This window comes from Cherax quadricarinatus, chromosome 82 (assembly GCF_038502225.1).
Source record: "Cherax quadricarinatus isolate ZL_2023a chromosome 82, ASM3850222v1, whole genome shotgun sequence".
In the NCBI taxonomy this organism is placed as follows: Eukaryota; Metazoa; Arthropoda; class Malacostraca; order Decapoda; family Parastacidae; genus Cherax; species Cherax quadricarinatus.
In genome coordinates, this window is record NC_091373.1 from 6,648,246 (window position 1) to 6,666,267 (window position 18,022).

The 18,022-nt window shown below is 42.1% G+C and overlaps 1 protein-coding gene across 3 annotated transcripts in view; it reads right to left on the reverse strand.

Moving 5' to 3' along the window:
• The window catches only part of LOC128702922 (uncharacterized), a 236,143-nt gene that overhangs the window by 76,973 nt on the left and 141,148 nt on the right, over window positions 1–18,022 (reverse strand). For 2 of the 3 annotated variants that reach the window (XM_070102579.1, XM_070102577.1), the window contains one exon: window positions 704–823. The exons of the other annotated variant lie outside the window; for it this stretch is intronic. In XM_070102579.1, the coding sequence (XP_069958680.1) occupies window positions 704–823 (120 nt within the window). The remainder of the gene's footprint in view (window positions 1–703; window positions 824–18,022) is intronic. 3 annotated transcript variants of the gene reach the window in all.

An 18,022-nucleotide genomic window follows, 5' to 3' on the forward strand; every position in this document is an offset into this window, starting at 1 on the left:
GTGGAGAAACGTTTTTTCAATCAAGATTCCCATATGTTGCATAAATAGATGGATTTTTTCTAATTCCTGGACCATTATGAGGACGTTTCGGTCCATGACTGACCGAAACGTCGTCTGGAGATTTTTGTGTTAAATTGTGGGTTAGTCGTGAATTGTTCCAGCCTCGGTATTGTGGATTTTTGTATTGGCTTAAAATTACTGACAGAGATAATACAGTTATACACACAGACGTACACGTGATCATACATACATTCATACACACGGTCATACGCACAAACGTTCACATAGGCATACATACAAACATATGCACGGTTATACATATATACGTACACATAGTTGTAAATACATACACGTAGTCATACGTACAGATGTAGATAATGCTACACATACAGACGTACACATGCTTACACAGAGGTACACACAGCCGTATATACAGATGTACACATAGCAGAACATACACATGTACACACAGCTAAACGTATCAAGTCACACATTCATACGTACACAAGAAAAATATACACACGTACATAAGTATAATATTCACGTACATGTATACAAAAACACACACACACACACACACACACACACACACACACACACACACATACAGGCTCACGTACACACATATAGTGTGAACACCCAGCACATACACACACGTACACACAGTTTCACGTACACAAGTAGTAATGTACAGTTTACGTACATGCACGACACGTCGTCACAGGACAGGGTGATGGCAGGGGGCAACCCGGGAGCCAATGAGCGACAAGCTCCCTCCAGTGACGTCATAAAGTTGGCCCCGCCCTCCAATGACGTCACAACCCTGGCTCCGCCCACAAGCGGAACAAAACAGTAAAGTTACAATAGGACACACAGAGCTGACTGGCCTCCAGTTGGCCTCCAGGCGCCGTGGAGGTAAGCTGCACACACCTATGTAGGTAAACTCATTGTCTAAAAGCTCTCTGAAAAGCAGTAGCTAAATTTTTAATTTATAAATTTTGAAAAAAAAACTAAATTATATATATATATATATATATATATATATATATATATATATATATATATATATATATATTTATATATACGTATATATACGTATATTCGTATATATATGTATATATACATGTATGTATAAGTAAAAAATTTATTTCGTGTTAGGTTATCAGTTTTTTAATGCCAATAGTTATGAGAGGTGAGTGTACAAAAAGTCTACCTGAGAAAACATCAGCAATCATTTACAAAGCTTAATTAAAAAGGTTAGAAGCAATAGTCAGGGGAAAAAATAAGCTTAGAGCTTAAATGTGTGTGTGTGTGTGTGTGTTTAGAAACAAACACACAGACACACAGACACGCACCGGCTGGAGTTCTTCACTGTACAAGACGGTGTTTTATTTGTCAGGAAATGAGAGAGGTGTGTTTGTCTTCCCGACGCGGGGTTTACTGTCACGGGGTAACCCATGACCCTGACCCCTAGTGTCACGGGGTGTCCCGTGGACGCTAGGTGTCTCACTGAGTGTCCGCTGCCATTCCCATGACTGTCCGAGAAATGGCAGGTCGCGTCTGGGTGTGTGTCTCGCTGTTGGTGTACGGAGGGTCGAGCCTACACCACTATTTCCGCTGTTTGATCCACACATATTGATCACTTGTCATAATAATAATAATAATAATTATAATAATAATAATAATAATAATAATTCATATTACCATCACATTAGTGTTAATAACTCGTGAGTTGAGACAGAGAGAGAGAGTGTAAGCAAGACAGAGAGAGAGTGTAAGCAAAAGAGAAAGAGAGTGTGTAAGCAAGACAGAGAGAGAGTGTAAGGAAGACAGAGAGAGAGTGAAAGCAAGACAGAGAGAGAGTGTAAGGAAGACAGAGAGAGAGTGAAAGCAAGACAGAGAGAGAGTGTAAGCAAGACAGAGAGAGTGTAAGGAAGACAGAGAGAGAGTGTAAGGAAGACAGAGAGAGAGTGTAAGGAAGACAGAGAGAGAGTGAAAGCAAGACAGAGAGAGAGTGTAAGGAAGACAGAGAGAGAGTGAAAGCAAGACAGAGAGAGAGTGTAAGCAAGACAGAGAGAGTGTAAGCAAAAGAGAGAGAGTGTGTAAGCAAGACAGAGAGAGAGTGTAAGGAAGACAGAGAGTGTAAGCAAGACAGAGAGAGAGAGTGTAAGCAAGACAGAGAGAGTGTAAGGAAGACAGAGAGAGAGTGTAAGGAAGACAGAGAGAGTGTAAGGAAGACAGAGAGAGAGTGTAAGGAAGACAGAGAGAGAGTGTAAGGAAGACAGAGAGAGAGAGTGTAAGCAAGACAGAGAGAGAGAGTGTAAGCAAGACAGAGAGAGAGTGTAAGCAAACAGAGAGAGAGTGTAAGCAAGACAGAGAGAGAGTGTAAGCAAACAGAGAGAGAGTGTAAGCAAGACAGAGAGAGAGTGTAAGCAAGACAGAGAGTGTAAGCAAGACAGAGAGTGTAAGCAAGACAGAGAGTGTAAGCAAGACAGAGAGTGTAAGCAAGACAGAGAGTGTAAGCAAGACAGAGAGTGTAAGCAAGACAGAGAGTGTAAGCAAGACAGAGAGTGTAAGCAAGACAGAGAGTGTAAGCAAGACAGAGAGTGTAAGCAAGACAGAGAGTGTAAGCAAGACAGAGAGTGTAAGCAAGACAGAGAGTGTAAGCAAGACAGAGAGTGTAAGCAAGACAGAGAGTGTAAGCAAGACAGAGAGTGTAAGCAAGACAGAGAGTGTAAGCAAGACAGAGAGTGTAAGCAAGACAGAGAGTGTAAGCAAGACAGAGAGTGTAAGCAAGACAGAGAGTGTAAGCAAGACAGAGAGTGTAAGCAAGACAGAGAGTGTAAGCAAGACAGAGAGTGTAAGCAAGACAGAGAGTGTAAGCAAGACAGAGAGTGTAAGCAAGACAGAGAGTGTAAGCAAGACAGAGAGTGTAAGCAAGACAGAGAGTGTAAGCAAGACAGAGAGTGTAAGCAAGACAGAGAGTGTAAGCAAGACAGAGAGTGTAAGCAAGACAGAGAGTGTAAGCAAGACAGAGAGTGTAAGCAAGACAGAGAGTGTAAGCAAGACAGAGAGTGTAAGCAAGACAGAGAGTGTAAGCAAGACAGAGAGTGTAAGCAAGACAGAGAGTGTAAGCAAGACAGAGAGTGTAAGCAAGACAAAGAGTGTAAGCAAGACAGAGAGTGTAAGCAAGACAGAGAGTGTAAGCAAGACAGAGGGTGTAAGCAAGACAGAGAGTGTAAGCAAGACAGAGAGTGTAAGCAAGACAGAGAGTGTAAGCAAGACAAAGAGTGTAAGCAAGACAGAGAGTGTAAGCAAGACAGAGAGTGTAAGCAAGACAGAGAGTGTAAGCAAGACAGAGAGTGTAAGCAAGACAGAGAGTGTAAGCAAGACAGAGAGTGTAAGCAAGACAGAGAGTGTAAGCAAGACAGAGAGTGTAAGCAAGACAGAGAGTGTAAGCAAGACAGAGAGTGTAAGCAAGACAAAGAGTGTAAGCAAGACAGAGAGTGTAAGCAAGACAGAGAGTGTAAGCAAGACAGAGAGTGTAAGCAAGACAGAGAGTGTAAGCAAGACAGAGAGTGTAAGCAAGACAGAGAGTGTAAGCAAGACAGAGAGTGTAAGCAAGACAGAGAGTGTAAGCAAGACAGAGAGTGTAAGCAAGACAGAGAGTGTAAGCAAGACAGAGAGTGTAAGCAAGACAGAGAGTGTAAGCAAGACAGAGAGTGTAAGCAAGACAGAGAGTGTAAGCAAGACAGAGAGTGTAAGCAAGACAGAGAGTGTAAGCAAGACAGAGAGTGTAAGCAAGACAGAGAGTGTAAGCAAGACAGAGAGTGTAAGCAAGACAGAGAGTGTAAGCAAGACAGAGAGTGTAAGCAAGACAGAGAGTGTAAGCAAGACAGAGAGTGTAAGCAAGACAGAGAGTGTAAGCAGTATAACATCCTCTCTCTCCATTACATCTTGTCAGGACAAATATTTCATTGAAAGATCTTCAGATTTTTATATATAAATCAGCACACTGAAATGTATATAGTTAGTTCGAGCTTCATCTGTGAGTTAAATTATACAGTTTTTTTCTCTCCTCATCTTCTGTTTTATTTACTCTCGTTTAGCTCTCTTTACCTATCTATCTATCTATCTGACTCTCTCTATCTACATATCTATCTGCCTATCAATTCATATATATATATATATATATATATATATATATATATATATATATATATATATATATATATATATATATATATATATATATATATATATATATATATATGTATATACATTATATATATGTGTATATATATATATGTCGTGCCGAATAGGCAGAACTTGCGATCTTAGCTTAAATAGCAACGTTCATCTTGCCATATAGGAAAAGCGAAAATTTGTGTATGCAATAATTTCGCCAAAATCATTCTGAACCTAACGAAAAAAATATATTTCACTGTGTTTGTTTAGTATTAAATTATTGTAAACAAATCTAAAATATATTTAGTTGGGTTAGGCTAAAATAAATTGTTCTTGTTATAATAAGGTTAGGTAAGTTTTCTAAGATTCTTTTGGAGCTAAATTAAAATTTTTTACATTAACATTAATGAAAAAAATATATCTTTAAACGTATAAGAGAAAATTTTAGAAAAGACTTAATTTTAAATGAGTTCTTACTAATTGACCAGTTTTACATATTCGGCACGACATATATATATATATATATATATATATATATATATATATATATATATATATATATATATATATATATATATATATATATATATATATATATATATATATATATATATTCATGTACATGAATTGTTTGCGCATTATGAAAGTATACTCTAGTCTACACAACGTACATACGCTATAATTTACGCACATTCGCTATGAATTACGCACATACGCTATCCTCTACGGAGATGCGACTAGCGTAACCATCACTTATAATATTATCTTGCGTTAGGGATATGCCGCAATGCGTATATTATGCGTTTTCGTACTGAATGCTGCACTAATATTTTTCTAAGAACTTGACGTTACGCTATTCGTTTTCTATACGCAATTTTTTAAAAAAAGGCGTAAATTTGAAATTCCATTTCCCAGGACCAGAGGGAAGAATTACACCCAATATAGGCTGAAGCGTCCTTAAAATAGCTTTTTAAAGTGACTTAAATGGGGGAGAAATTGAGTCTGGGAGGAAGAGGAAGGGAGGAAGAGGAAGGGAGGAAGAGGAAGGGAGGAAGAAGAAGGGAGGAAGAAGAGGGGAAGGAAGAGGAGGAGGAGGAGGAGATGAATAATAGGATATATATATATATATATATATATATATATATATATATATATATATATATATATATATATATATATATATATATATATATATATATATATATATATATATAAAACCACCTAATTGTGGTTTCAGGGGTCGAGTCATAGCTCTTGGCCCCGCCTCTTCACTGGTCGCTGCTAGGTCTCTCTCTCCCTGTTCCATGAGCTTTGTTATACCTCGTCTTAAAACTATGTATGGTTCCTGCCTCCACTACATCACTTGCCAGACTATTCCACTTCCTGACAGCTCTGTCACTAAAGAAATACTTCTTAACATTCCTTTGACTTATGCGAGTCTTCATCTTCCAATTGTGACCCCTTGTTTGTGTGTCCCATCTCTGGAACATCCTGTCTCTATCCACCTTATCAATTCCTCCCAGTATTTTGTATATCGCGATCATGTCTTCCCTAACCCTCCTGTCCTCCAGTGTCGTCAGGCAAATTTCCTTTTTAACCTTTCTTCTTAGGATATTCCCCTTATCTCCGGATAAGGGGAATATCCCTAATTTCTTGACGTGGTGTATATGTGTTTGTGTGTGTGTGTGTGTGTGTACTCACCTATTTGTGGTTGCAGGGGTCGAGTCCTAGCTCCTGGCCCCGCCTCTTCACCGGTTGCTACTAGGCTCTCTCTCTCCCCGCTCCATGAGCTTTATCAAACCTCGTCTTAAAACTGTGTATGGTTCCTGCCTCCACTACGTCATTTTCTAGGCTATTCCACTGCCTTACAACTCTATGACTGAAGAAATACTTCCTACTATCTCTCTGACTCATTTGTGTCTTCAACTTCCAATTGTGGCCTCTTGTTTCTCTGTGTGTGTGTGTGTGTGTGTGTGTGTGTGTGTGTGTGTGTGTGTGTGTGTGTGTGTGTGTGTGTGTGTCACAATACATAATCGCCACAAAGGTTAACCAATATTCCCCAAAAATCGAATAAATTCCCTCTCCGCCATTTTTTCAATTTATCAGGGCAGACAGAGTCGATTTTTCACCCCTCAAATATGTATTTATCTCAATATATTTTTCTTTTCGGTTTTATTCAAGCTTGGAGTGTGAACGCTTCTGAAATCCGCCGTTAAACGCGAGAACCCAGCCAGTGTGTGCGCGCGTTTTATCTTTTTGCGCAGTTTTAAAGCCTACGTGGAAAGAGGGGGGTTTATATAAGGCAGTGTTTTATTGGTTTAAATTAAGGTTGCTTGAAGAGAAAGTCTTAAAACCAGACAGTGGTTTAGGTAGTTTAAACTTGTGTGTTTTTTTTTTTTTAGATCAGATTGTGTTTGACTTGGTTTAAAAGTGAATTAAATTTAGTTTTAAATCAGGCAGTGTTTTAATGGTTTAAAGGGTACTTTAAGGGAGTTTTTAAAAAAATATTCAGTGGTTTATAGGTTACTTTAAGAGAATGTTTTAAACCGTACAGTGTTTTAAGTGACTTAAAGGTCGATTTAAGGGAATTTTTAAACCTGCAATGTTTTAGGTGGTTTAAAAGTCACTTTAAGGGAATTTATTAAAAACATCCAGTGTTTTAACTGGTTTAAAATTCACTTAAAGCGAAGATGTTTTAAACCAGGCAGTTAAATGTTTTATATTAAACCTGTTGGTTAGTTTAGTGTGTGGTAGGGATACGTGTCTGGGAGGATACATGCTGAGGTATGTATGCGTAAGAGATATACAGTGCAGTATACATAACATGTATTCAGGTACGTGATGCGCTCTGAGATATACATGGCATGCATATACATTCTCCGGATACATATGCCTAACACTCGCATACAACCAGGATACCTAACATTCCCCATACATACACCGAGGAGACACATGTGTATTCTGATATGTAGATACATAACACCGATATGATGAGGATACATATGTAGGCAAAACACAACGAAAAAAATTACACTATACATACAGTACGTGATACATGATGATACATACCATACGTGCATGATTCATGTGTCAGATGGGTTTCATGCGTCCAGCATGTGATACATTCTCGAAATGTATCACATGCCTGGAGTTTGTTACATAAACTGTTGATACATAAGCATACAATGACACATGTTGAGTATCCATAGGCATACATAGCATGCTGGAAAAGATGAAAAAAGCATGTATATGTATACAAAGTGTCACACAGTGATGATTATACATAAGTCACGGATACATATGTAAACACGTGATACATGCTATCTATCTATCTATCTATCTCTTATCGGGAAAGCGCTAAACCCATTGGGGTCACGTAACGCGTCGGGGGATACCTGGAGAGAGCATCGGGGGCCCACGCGCCCCGCGGCCCGGTCTGTGACCAGGCTTCCTGGGTAGAGAGTGTTGGCACACCTGAGTATTGCCAGGAAGGGTTGGCACACCTGACCCAGTCAAATATTATTCTGAGTGAATCATCCTGAGTGAATCATCCTGAGTGAATCATCCTGAGTGAATCATCCTGAGTGAATCATCCTGAGTGAATCATCCTGAGCGAATCATCCTGAGTGAATCATCCTGAGTGAATCATCCTGAGCGAATCATCCTGAGTGAATCATCCTGAGTGAATCATCCTGAGTGAATCATCCTGAGTGAATCATCCTGAGTGAATCATCCTGAGCGAATCATCCTGAGTGAATCATCATTGAGTGAATCATCCTGAGCGAATCATCCTGAGTGAATCATCCTGAGTGAATCATCCTGAGTGAATCATCCTGAGTGAATCATCCTGAGTGAATCATCATTGAGTGAATCATCCTGAGCGAATCATCCTGAGTGAATCATCCTGAGTGAATCATCCTGAGTGAATCATCCTGAGTGAATCATCCTGAGTGAATCATCCTGAGTGAATCATCCTGAGTGAATCATCCTGAGTGAATCATCCTGAGTGAATCATCCTGAGCGAATCATCCTGAGTGAATCATCCTGAGTGAATCATCCTGAGTGAATCATCCTGAGTGAATCATCCTGAGTGAATCATCCTGAGTGAATCATCCTGAGTGAATCATCCTGAGTGAATCATCCTGAGTGAATCATTCTGAGTGAATCATCCTGAGTGAATCATCCTGAGTGAATCATCCTGAGTGAATCATCCTGAGTGAATCATCCTGAGCGAATCATCCTGAGTGAATCATCATTGAGTGAATCATCCTGAGTGAATCATCCTGAGTGAATCATCATGAGTGAATCATCCTGAGTGAATCATCCTGAGTGAATCATCCTGAGTGAATCATCCTGAGTGAATCATCCTGAGTGAATCATCATTGAGTGAATCATTCTGAGTGAATCATCCTGAGTGAATCATCCTGAGTGAATCATCCTGAGTGAATCATCCTGAGCGAATCATCATTGAGTGAATCATCCTGAGTGAATCATCCTGAGTGAATCATCATTGAGTGAATCATTCTGAGTGAATCATCCTGAGTGAATCATCCTGAGTGAATCATCCTGAGTGAATCATCCTGAGTGAATCATCCTGAGCGAATCATCATTGAGTGAATCATCCTGAGTGAATCATCCTGAGTGAATCATCATTGAGTGAATCATCCTGAGCGAATCATCCTGAGTGAATCATCCTGAGTGAATCATCCTGAGTGAATCATCATTGAGCGAATCATCCTGAGTGAATCATCCTGAGTGAATCATCCTGAGCGAATCATCATTGAGTGAATCATCCTGAGTGAATCATCCTGAGTGAATCATCCTGAGTGAATCATCATTGAGTGAATCATTCTGAGTGAATCATCCTGAGTGAAACATCCTGAGTGAATCATCCTGAGCGAATCATCATTGAGTGAATCATCCTGAGTGAATCATCCTGAGTGAATCATCCTGAGTGAATCATCATTGAGTGAATCATCCTGAGCGAATCATCCTGAGTGAATCATCCTGAGCGAATCATTCTGAGCGAATCATCCTGAGTGAATCATCCTGAGCGAATCATCCTGAGCGAATCATCCTGAGCGAATCATCCTGAGCGAATCATCCTGAGTGAATCATCCTGAGTGAATCATCCTGAGTGAATCATCCTAAGCGAATCATCCTGAGCGAATCATCCTGAGTGAATCATCCAAAGCGAATCATCCAAAGCGAATCATCCTGAGCGAATCATCCTGAGCGAATCATCCTGAGCGAATCATCCTGAGCGAATCCTAAGCGAATCATCCCGAGCGAATCACCCTGAGTGAATCATCCTAAACAAATGATTCAGGGAATATCATCTCCATTATTCCCTGAAGCGACGGATCATAATAATGATGATTCCCTCCACGAAAATTGGCTTCGTTTGAAGTATGAACTAATTTATTTAGTTTCTTCTATTTGGCTCTGGTGAGCGTTTAGTGTTTGTACTCACCTAGTTGTGGTTGCAGGGGTCGAGTCACAGCTCCTTCCCCGCCTCTTCACTGGTCGCTACTAGGTTACTCTTCCTGCTCCATGAGCTTTATCATACCTCTGCTTAAAGCTATGTATGGATCCTGCCTCCACTACATCGCTTCCCAAACTATTCCACTTACTGACTACTCTGTGGCTGAAGAAATACTTCCTAACATCCCTGTGATTCATCTGTGTCTTCAGCTTCCAACTGTGTCCCCTTGTTACTGTGTCCAGTCTCTGGAACATCCTGTCTTTGTCCACCTTGTCAATTCATCTCAGTATTTTGTATGTCGTTATCATGTCCCCCCTATCTCTCCTGTCCTCCAGTGTCGTCAGGTTGATTTCCCATAACCTCTCCTAGTAGGACATACCTCTTAGCTCTGGGACTAGTCTTGTTGCAAATCTTTGCACTTTCTCTAGTTTCTTTACGTGCTTGGCTAGGTGTGGGCTCCAGACTGGTGCCGCATACTCCAATATGGGCCTAACGTACACGGTGTACAGGGTCCTGAACGATTTCTTATTAAGATGGCGGAATGCTGTTCTTAGGTTTGCCAGGCGCCCATATGCTGCAGCAGTTATTTGGAAGATGTGCGCTTCAGGAGATGTGCACCTTGTTATACTCACCCCAAGATCCTTTTCCTTGAGTGACGCTTGTAGTCTCTGGCCCCCTAGACTGTACTCTGTCTGCGGTCTTCTTTGCCCTTCCCCAATCTTCATGACTTTGCACTTTGTGGGGTTGAACTCCAGGAGCCAGTTTCTGGAACAGGCTTGCAGCCTGTCCAGATCCCTTTGTAGCTCTGCCTGATCCTTATCAGATTGAATTCTTCTCATCAACTTCACATCATCTCCTACAGGAACACTTCTGAGTCTATTCTTTCCGTCATGTAATTCACATATACCGGAAACAGCACCGGTCTTAGGACTGACCTATTCGGAACCCCTCTGGTCACAGGCGCCCACTCTGACACCTCGCCACACACCATGACTCGCTGTTGTCTTCCTGTGAGGTATTCTCTGATACATTGTAGTGCCTTCCCTGTTATACCTGCCTGGTCCTCCAGCTTATTCACTAATCTCTTGTGTGGAACTGTGTCAAACGCCTTCTTGCAGGCCAAGAAAATGCAATCTACCTACACCTCTCTCTCTTGTCTTATTGCTGTCACCCTGTCATAGAACTCTAGTAGGTTTGTGACACAGGATTTCCGGTACCTGAAACTGTACTGGTTATCATTGATAAGATCATTCCTTTCTAGGTGCTCCACTACTCTTCTCCTGATAATATTCTCCATAACCTTGCATACTATACATGTCAGTGACACTGGACTGCAGTTTAATGCTTCGTATCTGTCTCCATTTTTAAAACTTGGGACTACATTTACTGTCTTCCATACCTCAGGTAGAAGCCCTGTTTCGATAGATGCGTTGAAGATTGTTGTTAGTGGTACACATAGCACCTCTGCACCCTCTCTCAGGACCCATGGAGAGATGTTATCCGGCCCCATCGCCTTTAATTAAGGTATCTAGCTCGCATAGCAGCCTCTTCACTTCTTCGGTTATATGTATTGTGTCCAACACTTGATGGTGTACCCCACGTCTCCGTCTTTCTTGAGTCTCTTCTGTCTCCTCTGTGAACACTTTGAATCTCATGTTCAGCTCCTCACATACTTCTCGGTCAATTCTTGTGATCTCTCCTCCTTCCTTCCTTCCTTAGCCTGATTACCTGGTCCTTGACTATTATTTTCTTCCTGATGTGGCTATACAACAGCTTCGGGTCAGATCTGGCTTTCGCTGCTATGTCGTTTTCATATTGTCGTTGGGTCTCCCTTCTTACCTGTGCATATTCATTTCTGTCTCTACGACTGCTCTCCTTATTCTCCTGGGTCCCTTGCCTTCTTTACTTCTTCCATTCCCTAGCACACTTGGTTTTGGCCTTCCTTCACCTTTGGGTGAACCAAGGGCTCATCCTGGCCTTCTCGTTTTTCTGTTACCCTTGGGTACAAAACTCTTCTCAGCTTCCTTACATATTGTTGTCACATATTCCATCATTTCATTTGCTGATTTCCCTGCATGTGCTCTTTCCCACTGAACCTCGGGCAGAAAATTCATGTCCATTCTCTTGTAGTTTGGCTTCATTCGTCCTGCCCTTCCTGCTTCCTTCTCTACTTATAACTCTACTATGTATTAGAAGCTCAGAACCACGTGATCACTGGCCCCGAGGGATCTTTCATATGTGATGTCCTCAATATCTGCACTACTCAAGGTGAATTCTAGGTCCAGTCTTGCTGGCTCATCCTCTCCTCTCTCTCTCTCTGGTAGTGTCCCTTATGTGTTGGTATATGAGATTTTCCAGTATCACCTCCACCATATTAGCCCTCCACGTTTCTGGGCCCCCATGTTCTCCCAGGTTTTCCCAGGTTCTCCCAGTCAATTTCTTTGTGATTGAAGTCACCCACAATCAGCAGCTTTGCCCTGCTGGCATGAGACCTTCCGGCCACTTCAGCCAGTGTGTCAACCATCGCTCTGTTGCTCTCATCATATTCCTGTCTTGGCCTCCTGCTGTTCTGTGGTGGGTTATACATCACTGCAATTACCACCTTGGGACCTCCAAACTGAAGTGTTCCTATTATGTAGTCTCTTCTCCTCTATCTCCTCTCTCCAGTTCATCAAAATCCTATTGGTTTTTGATGAGCAGTGCCCTTCCTCAACCCCCTGTGTTCCCTCTGTCTTTCCTCAAGATCTGATATCCTGTTGGAAAGATGACATCTGTTATCATTCCTGTGAGCATGGTTTCAGTGAGAGCTAATATGTCCGATGATGTCTCTTTGATTTTTTTTTGTGCCACTCCTCCCACTTGCTTGCTATTCTCTCCAATACTGTGTTCTGGGGGTCAGTGGGGGGGACATCTGGCAGTGTGCTGTGGGATTCTACAGCATAGTATGGGGTGAGGGCTGAGTGTGGACTGTAGTTTGTGTTGGCATAGTACTCACCTATTTGTACTCACCTAATTGTGGTTGCAGGGGTCGAGACTCAGCTCCTGGCCCCGCCTCTTCACTGATCGCTACTGGATCCTCTCTCTCTCTGCTTCCTGAGCTTTGTCATACCTCTTCTTAAAACTATGTATGGTTCCTGCCTCCACTACTTCACTTGCTAGGCTATTCCACTTGCTGACAACTCTATGACTGAAGAAATACTTCCTAACGTCCCTGTGACTCGTCTGAGTCTTCAGCTTCCAGTTGTGACCCCTTGTCCCTGTGTCCCCTCTCTGGAACATCCTATCTCTGTCCACCTTGTCTATTCCCCGCAGTATCTTGTATGTCGTTATCATGTCTCCCCTGACCCTTCTGTCCTCCAGTGTCGTCAGTCCGATTTCCCTTAACCTTTCCTCGTACGACATTCCCTTGAGCTCTGGGACTAGCCTTGTTGCAAACCTTTGTACTTTCTTTAACTTCTTGACGTGCTTGACCAGGTGTGGGTTCCAGACTGGTGCTGCATACTCCAGTATGGGCCTAACATACACAGTGTACAGTGTCTTGAACGATTCCTTATTAAGGTATCGGAACGCTATTCTCAGGTTTGCCAGGCGCCCGTATGCTGCAGCGGTTATTTGGTTGATGTGTGCCTCCGGTGATGTGCTCGGTGTTATGGTCACCCCAAGGTCTTTCTCCCTGAGTGAGGTCTGTAGTCTTTGTCCACCTACCCTATACTCTGTCTGCGGTCTTCTTTGCCCCTCCCCAATCTTCATGACTTTGCATTTGGCTGGATTGAATTCGAGAAGCCAGTTACTGGACCACATGTCCAGCCTCTCCAGGTCTCTTTGCAGTCCTGCCTCATCCTCGTCCGATTTAATTCTTCTCATCAACTTCACGTCATCTGCGAACAGGGACACTTCAGAGTCTATTCCTTCCATCATGTCGTTCACATATATCAAAAATAGCACTGGTCCTAGAACTGACCCCTGTGGGACCCCGCTCGTAACAGGCGCCCACTGTGATACCTCTTCACGTACCATGACTCGTTGCTGCCTCCCTGTCAGGTATTCCCTTATCCATTGCAGTGCCCTTCCTTTTACGTGTGCCTGATCCTCCAGCTTCTGCACTAATCTCTTGTGGGGAACTGTGTCAAAGGCCTTCCTGCAGTCTAGGAAAACGCAATCTACCCAACCCTCTCTCTCATGTCTTACTTCTGTGTTTGGCTGTGGGTTTCTGAGAGTGGTTCAGTGTGCTTACGATTGTTACTTGCCTGACTCTGGTTGTCCTCTGCTGATTCTATCCTTGTCTCTCTTCCTAGCCCCTTTCGTTTCTGTGTCTTCTCCCTCAGCTGCTGTCGTTATGTTCTTGTTCTGTCTCGGTATAGGAACACCCACTGGTATGTTGATGATTCCTTCAGCCTTGTTTTCTCCTGCAGGATCCTGTTCCGCACCATTTCTGTCTTGAAAATCAATTTGACTGGCCAATTTCTCCCCTTCAAGAACCCTCTTAATTCTCTGAAAATTTACTATCTCAGTCATGTCCTCCTCGCCTATTTCTTTAATGATGTTTCAATCTGGTGTCTTTCATTATTTGTCCTCCCTTCGTTCTCCAGGAGCCCATGAATAAAAACTGACTTCTCCCTCTCCTCCTCCCATTGCCTTTCCTTCCGCGTCTCTGGGTCCCGGTTGTACATAGTCATTGTCTCTATTATTTTTTCCTGTAACTCTTGGTAGCACGGTCGTTCCTCTGCATGTGACCTGTCACCTTCACAATCTGCTTGGACTTCCTACTCATTTTTGCAACATTGCAAGCTCCTGATGATGTGTTGATTGTTTCACAAAAGGTCTAGAGCTATCATTCAACTGCCCCTGTGGTTGTTGTTTTGTATCTTACATCACTTGCTCGCGATTATTGCATATATATATATATATATATATATATATATATATATATATATATATATATATATATATATATATATATATATATATATATATATATATATATATATATATATATATATATATATATATATATATATACTGTCTTTCACCAGATATCAAGGTAAGAACCATTATAGTAATATTTCCCTATTTGTTATTGCTCTTCTCCGCTGATAATTGCTGTCACTGGACTTGCAAATGATGTTATTGCAGGAGTGAATATGCATGAGATGTGTATTAGACCCTGCAACTGCAACTGTGTCAAAATGACGCTGATAAACCTTCTCTGGGGAGCTGCGCACGCGTCGACGCTGACGTACGCACTCTGCGCATTCTCCATGGTCATGTACGCACTCTATGCACTCTCCATGGTCACTAGACGGTCACTGTACTCACTCTAGACAGTCAGTTACGCACTCTAGTCGATCATGTGCTCTAGACCGTCGTGTACGCACTCAACACAGTATGTACTCACACTTAACTGAGGCGTGAACTTTAAGCCTGATCAATGTAACCAGTTACCACTCTAACAGGGGAGAGAACACAGGCTGTCACTTTAGACAGGCGGCCGCTTTAAAAAGGCGGTTACCTTGAAAAGGCGGCTACTTTTGACAGGCAGCCGTTTTAATGGAGAATTATATCTGAAAGTGGTCGGTATAAACAGTTGCTCATGTACAAATGGTCACTATAGACGAACGTGTGCTTTAGACAGGCACTTCATATTAACAAATCTGAGTTATATAAGGTTTTCTAGCTAACTAGCGGTCCGTTATATAGAGGTGTTCGTTTAACAGGTGAGTAAACGACGTCCGCTATAGAATACTTCTTTATGGGTATATAAAATGGCTGGTTGGATTATTAGGTTTGAAGCCTATCGACTACACGAGGGTCATTTAAGTCAACATGTCACGTGTATACCACAGGGATTTAAGGTAAACTCTTGGTGCATATACACCGAGGTATACATACACCTCTCGAGGTATACCAAATGTGGCATGCAAAGAGTACGTAACCTTTATTCGGCGCATGTACACACCCTCATTGAAAGGCTATCTCCCCCAACCAGCGAACCAGGTACTAAGGGTTGATGATGGGGCCCCGTCGTTCAATCAATACCCAGGTTCCAGCCAATGAGAAGATGGTTTTGGCAATCACAGAGGTGTTGTGGGTACCACACACCTGTCTGCCCTTGTCATTCCCATTCTAGAGCTGGTTGAAGCACGGTCTGCTCTCTAGTGGCTTCTATTCTTCCTTGCTTACCGTGGAGTGCACTAATACCTATTGTTGTACATAGTGTATATAGTGCACATACTTCTGTTCTAAACTGGTGAAGGATAATGTAAGTCAAAAGTTTTTCTGCTGTGTTTATTTTGCTCCCTTTACACCCAGGATAACTGGTCTTTGGGACTCCTGGGTTGTAATACACACCGAGAGATACACATCTTTCTGCTTATATACACAAAGATATACACTTCACTGTTTATACACAGAAATATACATGTATACACTGTATCATACACACCTCACCATGTATACACTGTATTATACACACCTCACCATGTATACACTGTATCATACACACCCAACCATGTATACACTGTATCATACACACCTCACCATGTATACACTGTATCATACCTCACCATGTATACACTGTATCATACACACCTCACCATGTATACACTTATAAATTTACCTTAAGCGTTTTATCTTGGTTTAATTAAATAAAAATATTATATAGCAAATCTATTGAATAAAATACAGTAATAAAACATTCTCTGAGCTAACTTTTCGTACTTTTTACTTTTGGAGAGAAAAAAGAAATCTCTAAAAGATTTAGCCAGAGTGGGAAAAAAAAAATATTTGTGTTTGATTCAGTTCTGAAATTTTCCAATGTTTCAGTGGGGTTTTATTCGTCAGTTCTGGAACGTAATTTTTTTGGGGGGAGGGGGCGACTTTTTTCGAATGTGTTCGCACGGGCACGCACTACAGACACTCACTCATACTCACACACACTCACACTCACACACTCACACTCACACACTCACACACACACACACAGGGTGAGGGTGGACCTCGTAGCGACCAGCCAAGAGGTGGGCCAGGAGCTGTGACTCGATCCCTACAACCACAAATAGGTGAGCACGCACACAGACACATACACACACACACACACAAACACACACACACACACACACATACATACATGCACACATTTATGCATACAAACGCATTCACATACACACACATACACATACACACACACACCACACAAATGCACTGTGTGTGTGTGTGTGTGTGTGTGTGTGTGTGTGTGTGTGTGTGTGTGTGTGTGTGTTTGGAATTACATTTGGAGCACTATTTTTGCTCTGTACTATCTTCATTAATGTCAAGTCTTGACCTCCATCCTGAATGCCACTCAAAACAGTCCACTAACTCTCAGATACCTATTTACTGCAAGCTAAACAAGGGCAGCAGGTGCTGAAGGCTCGCTAATGAATCTTCCTCAGCCCAGGATGTGACCCACAATAATCCACTAACACCCAGCTACCTACATAAACATTAGCTACCACCACCCACCACTGTCCACCACCACCACTACCACAAGCGCTACCATCACCACAAACACTAGTTGGGTAAGAATGAAAAGCAAAAAATCCTTTGAACATTGACCAAAATTCACTTTACTGTCCAGGGAGAGTATTCGAAGTCCGTGAAAGCGAAAAGATAAACTGATATGAGAAATTTTGGTATTTTCTCCAGCCCTCACTGGCCTACAATACATAGCACAGGAGATGGATAGATAGAGAAATAGATATGTAGATAGAGCGTCAGCGCGAGAGAGAGAGAGAGAGAGAGAGAGAGAGAGAGAGAGAGAGAGAGAGAGAGAGAGAGAGAGAGAGAGAGAGAGAGAGAAAGAGAGGATGTTTTTACGACACTTAAGATCCCAACAGAATGAGGTGAGGAGTCCACACGCACAACCTGTCTATGGGAAAGAGGTAATTGGCCAGCCCTTTGCTCTGAGGTCGCCGCCACCGATTCGAATGCTCTTCTCCAAGGGGATGTTGACAACCAAGTGAAAGCCTTCACTGGACACATCCTTAATCTACAACAAGAACACATTCCTCACCGGCAATATGTGACGAAGCCTACAGATCAGCCTTGGTTTGGCTTTCGTTGTAGAGAGGCTGCTACTGCTAAGTACAAAGCATGGCGAAGGTATAAGAGGCTTTCTACCACCTATAACAGGAACTTGCACAGGCAAGCCTATAGGCATATGGGTGACGTTCAAAAGTGGGCCATTGCTAAATCGGAGGTGGACACAAAAAGAAAGCTAGCATCAGGTAGGGTAGGCTCCAAAACCTGGTGGTCTCTGGTCAAGGACAGACAAGGTTATCTGCCTGATGAACTCATTCCACCTCTAAATCG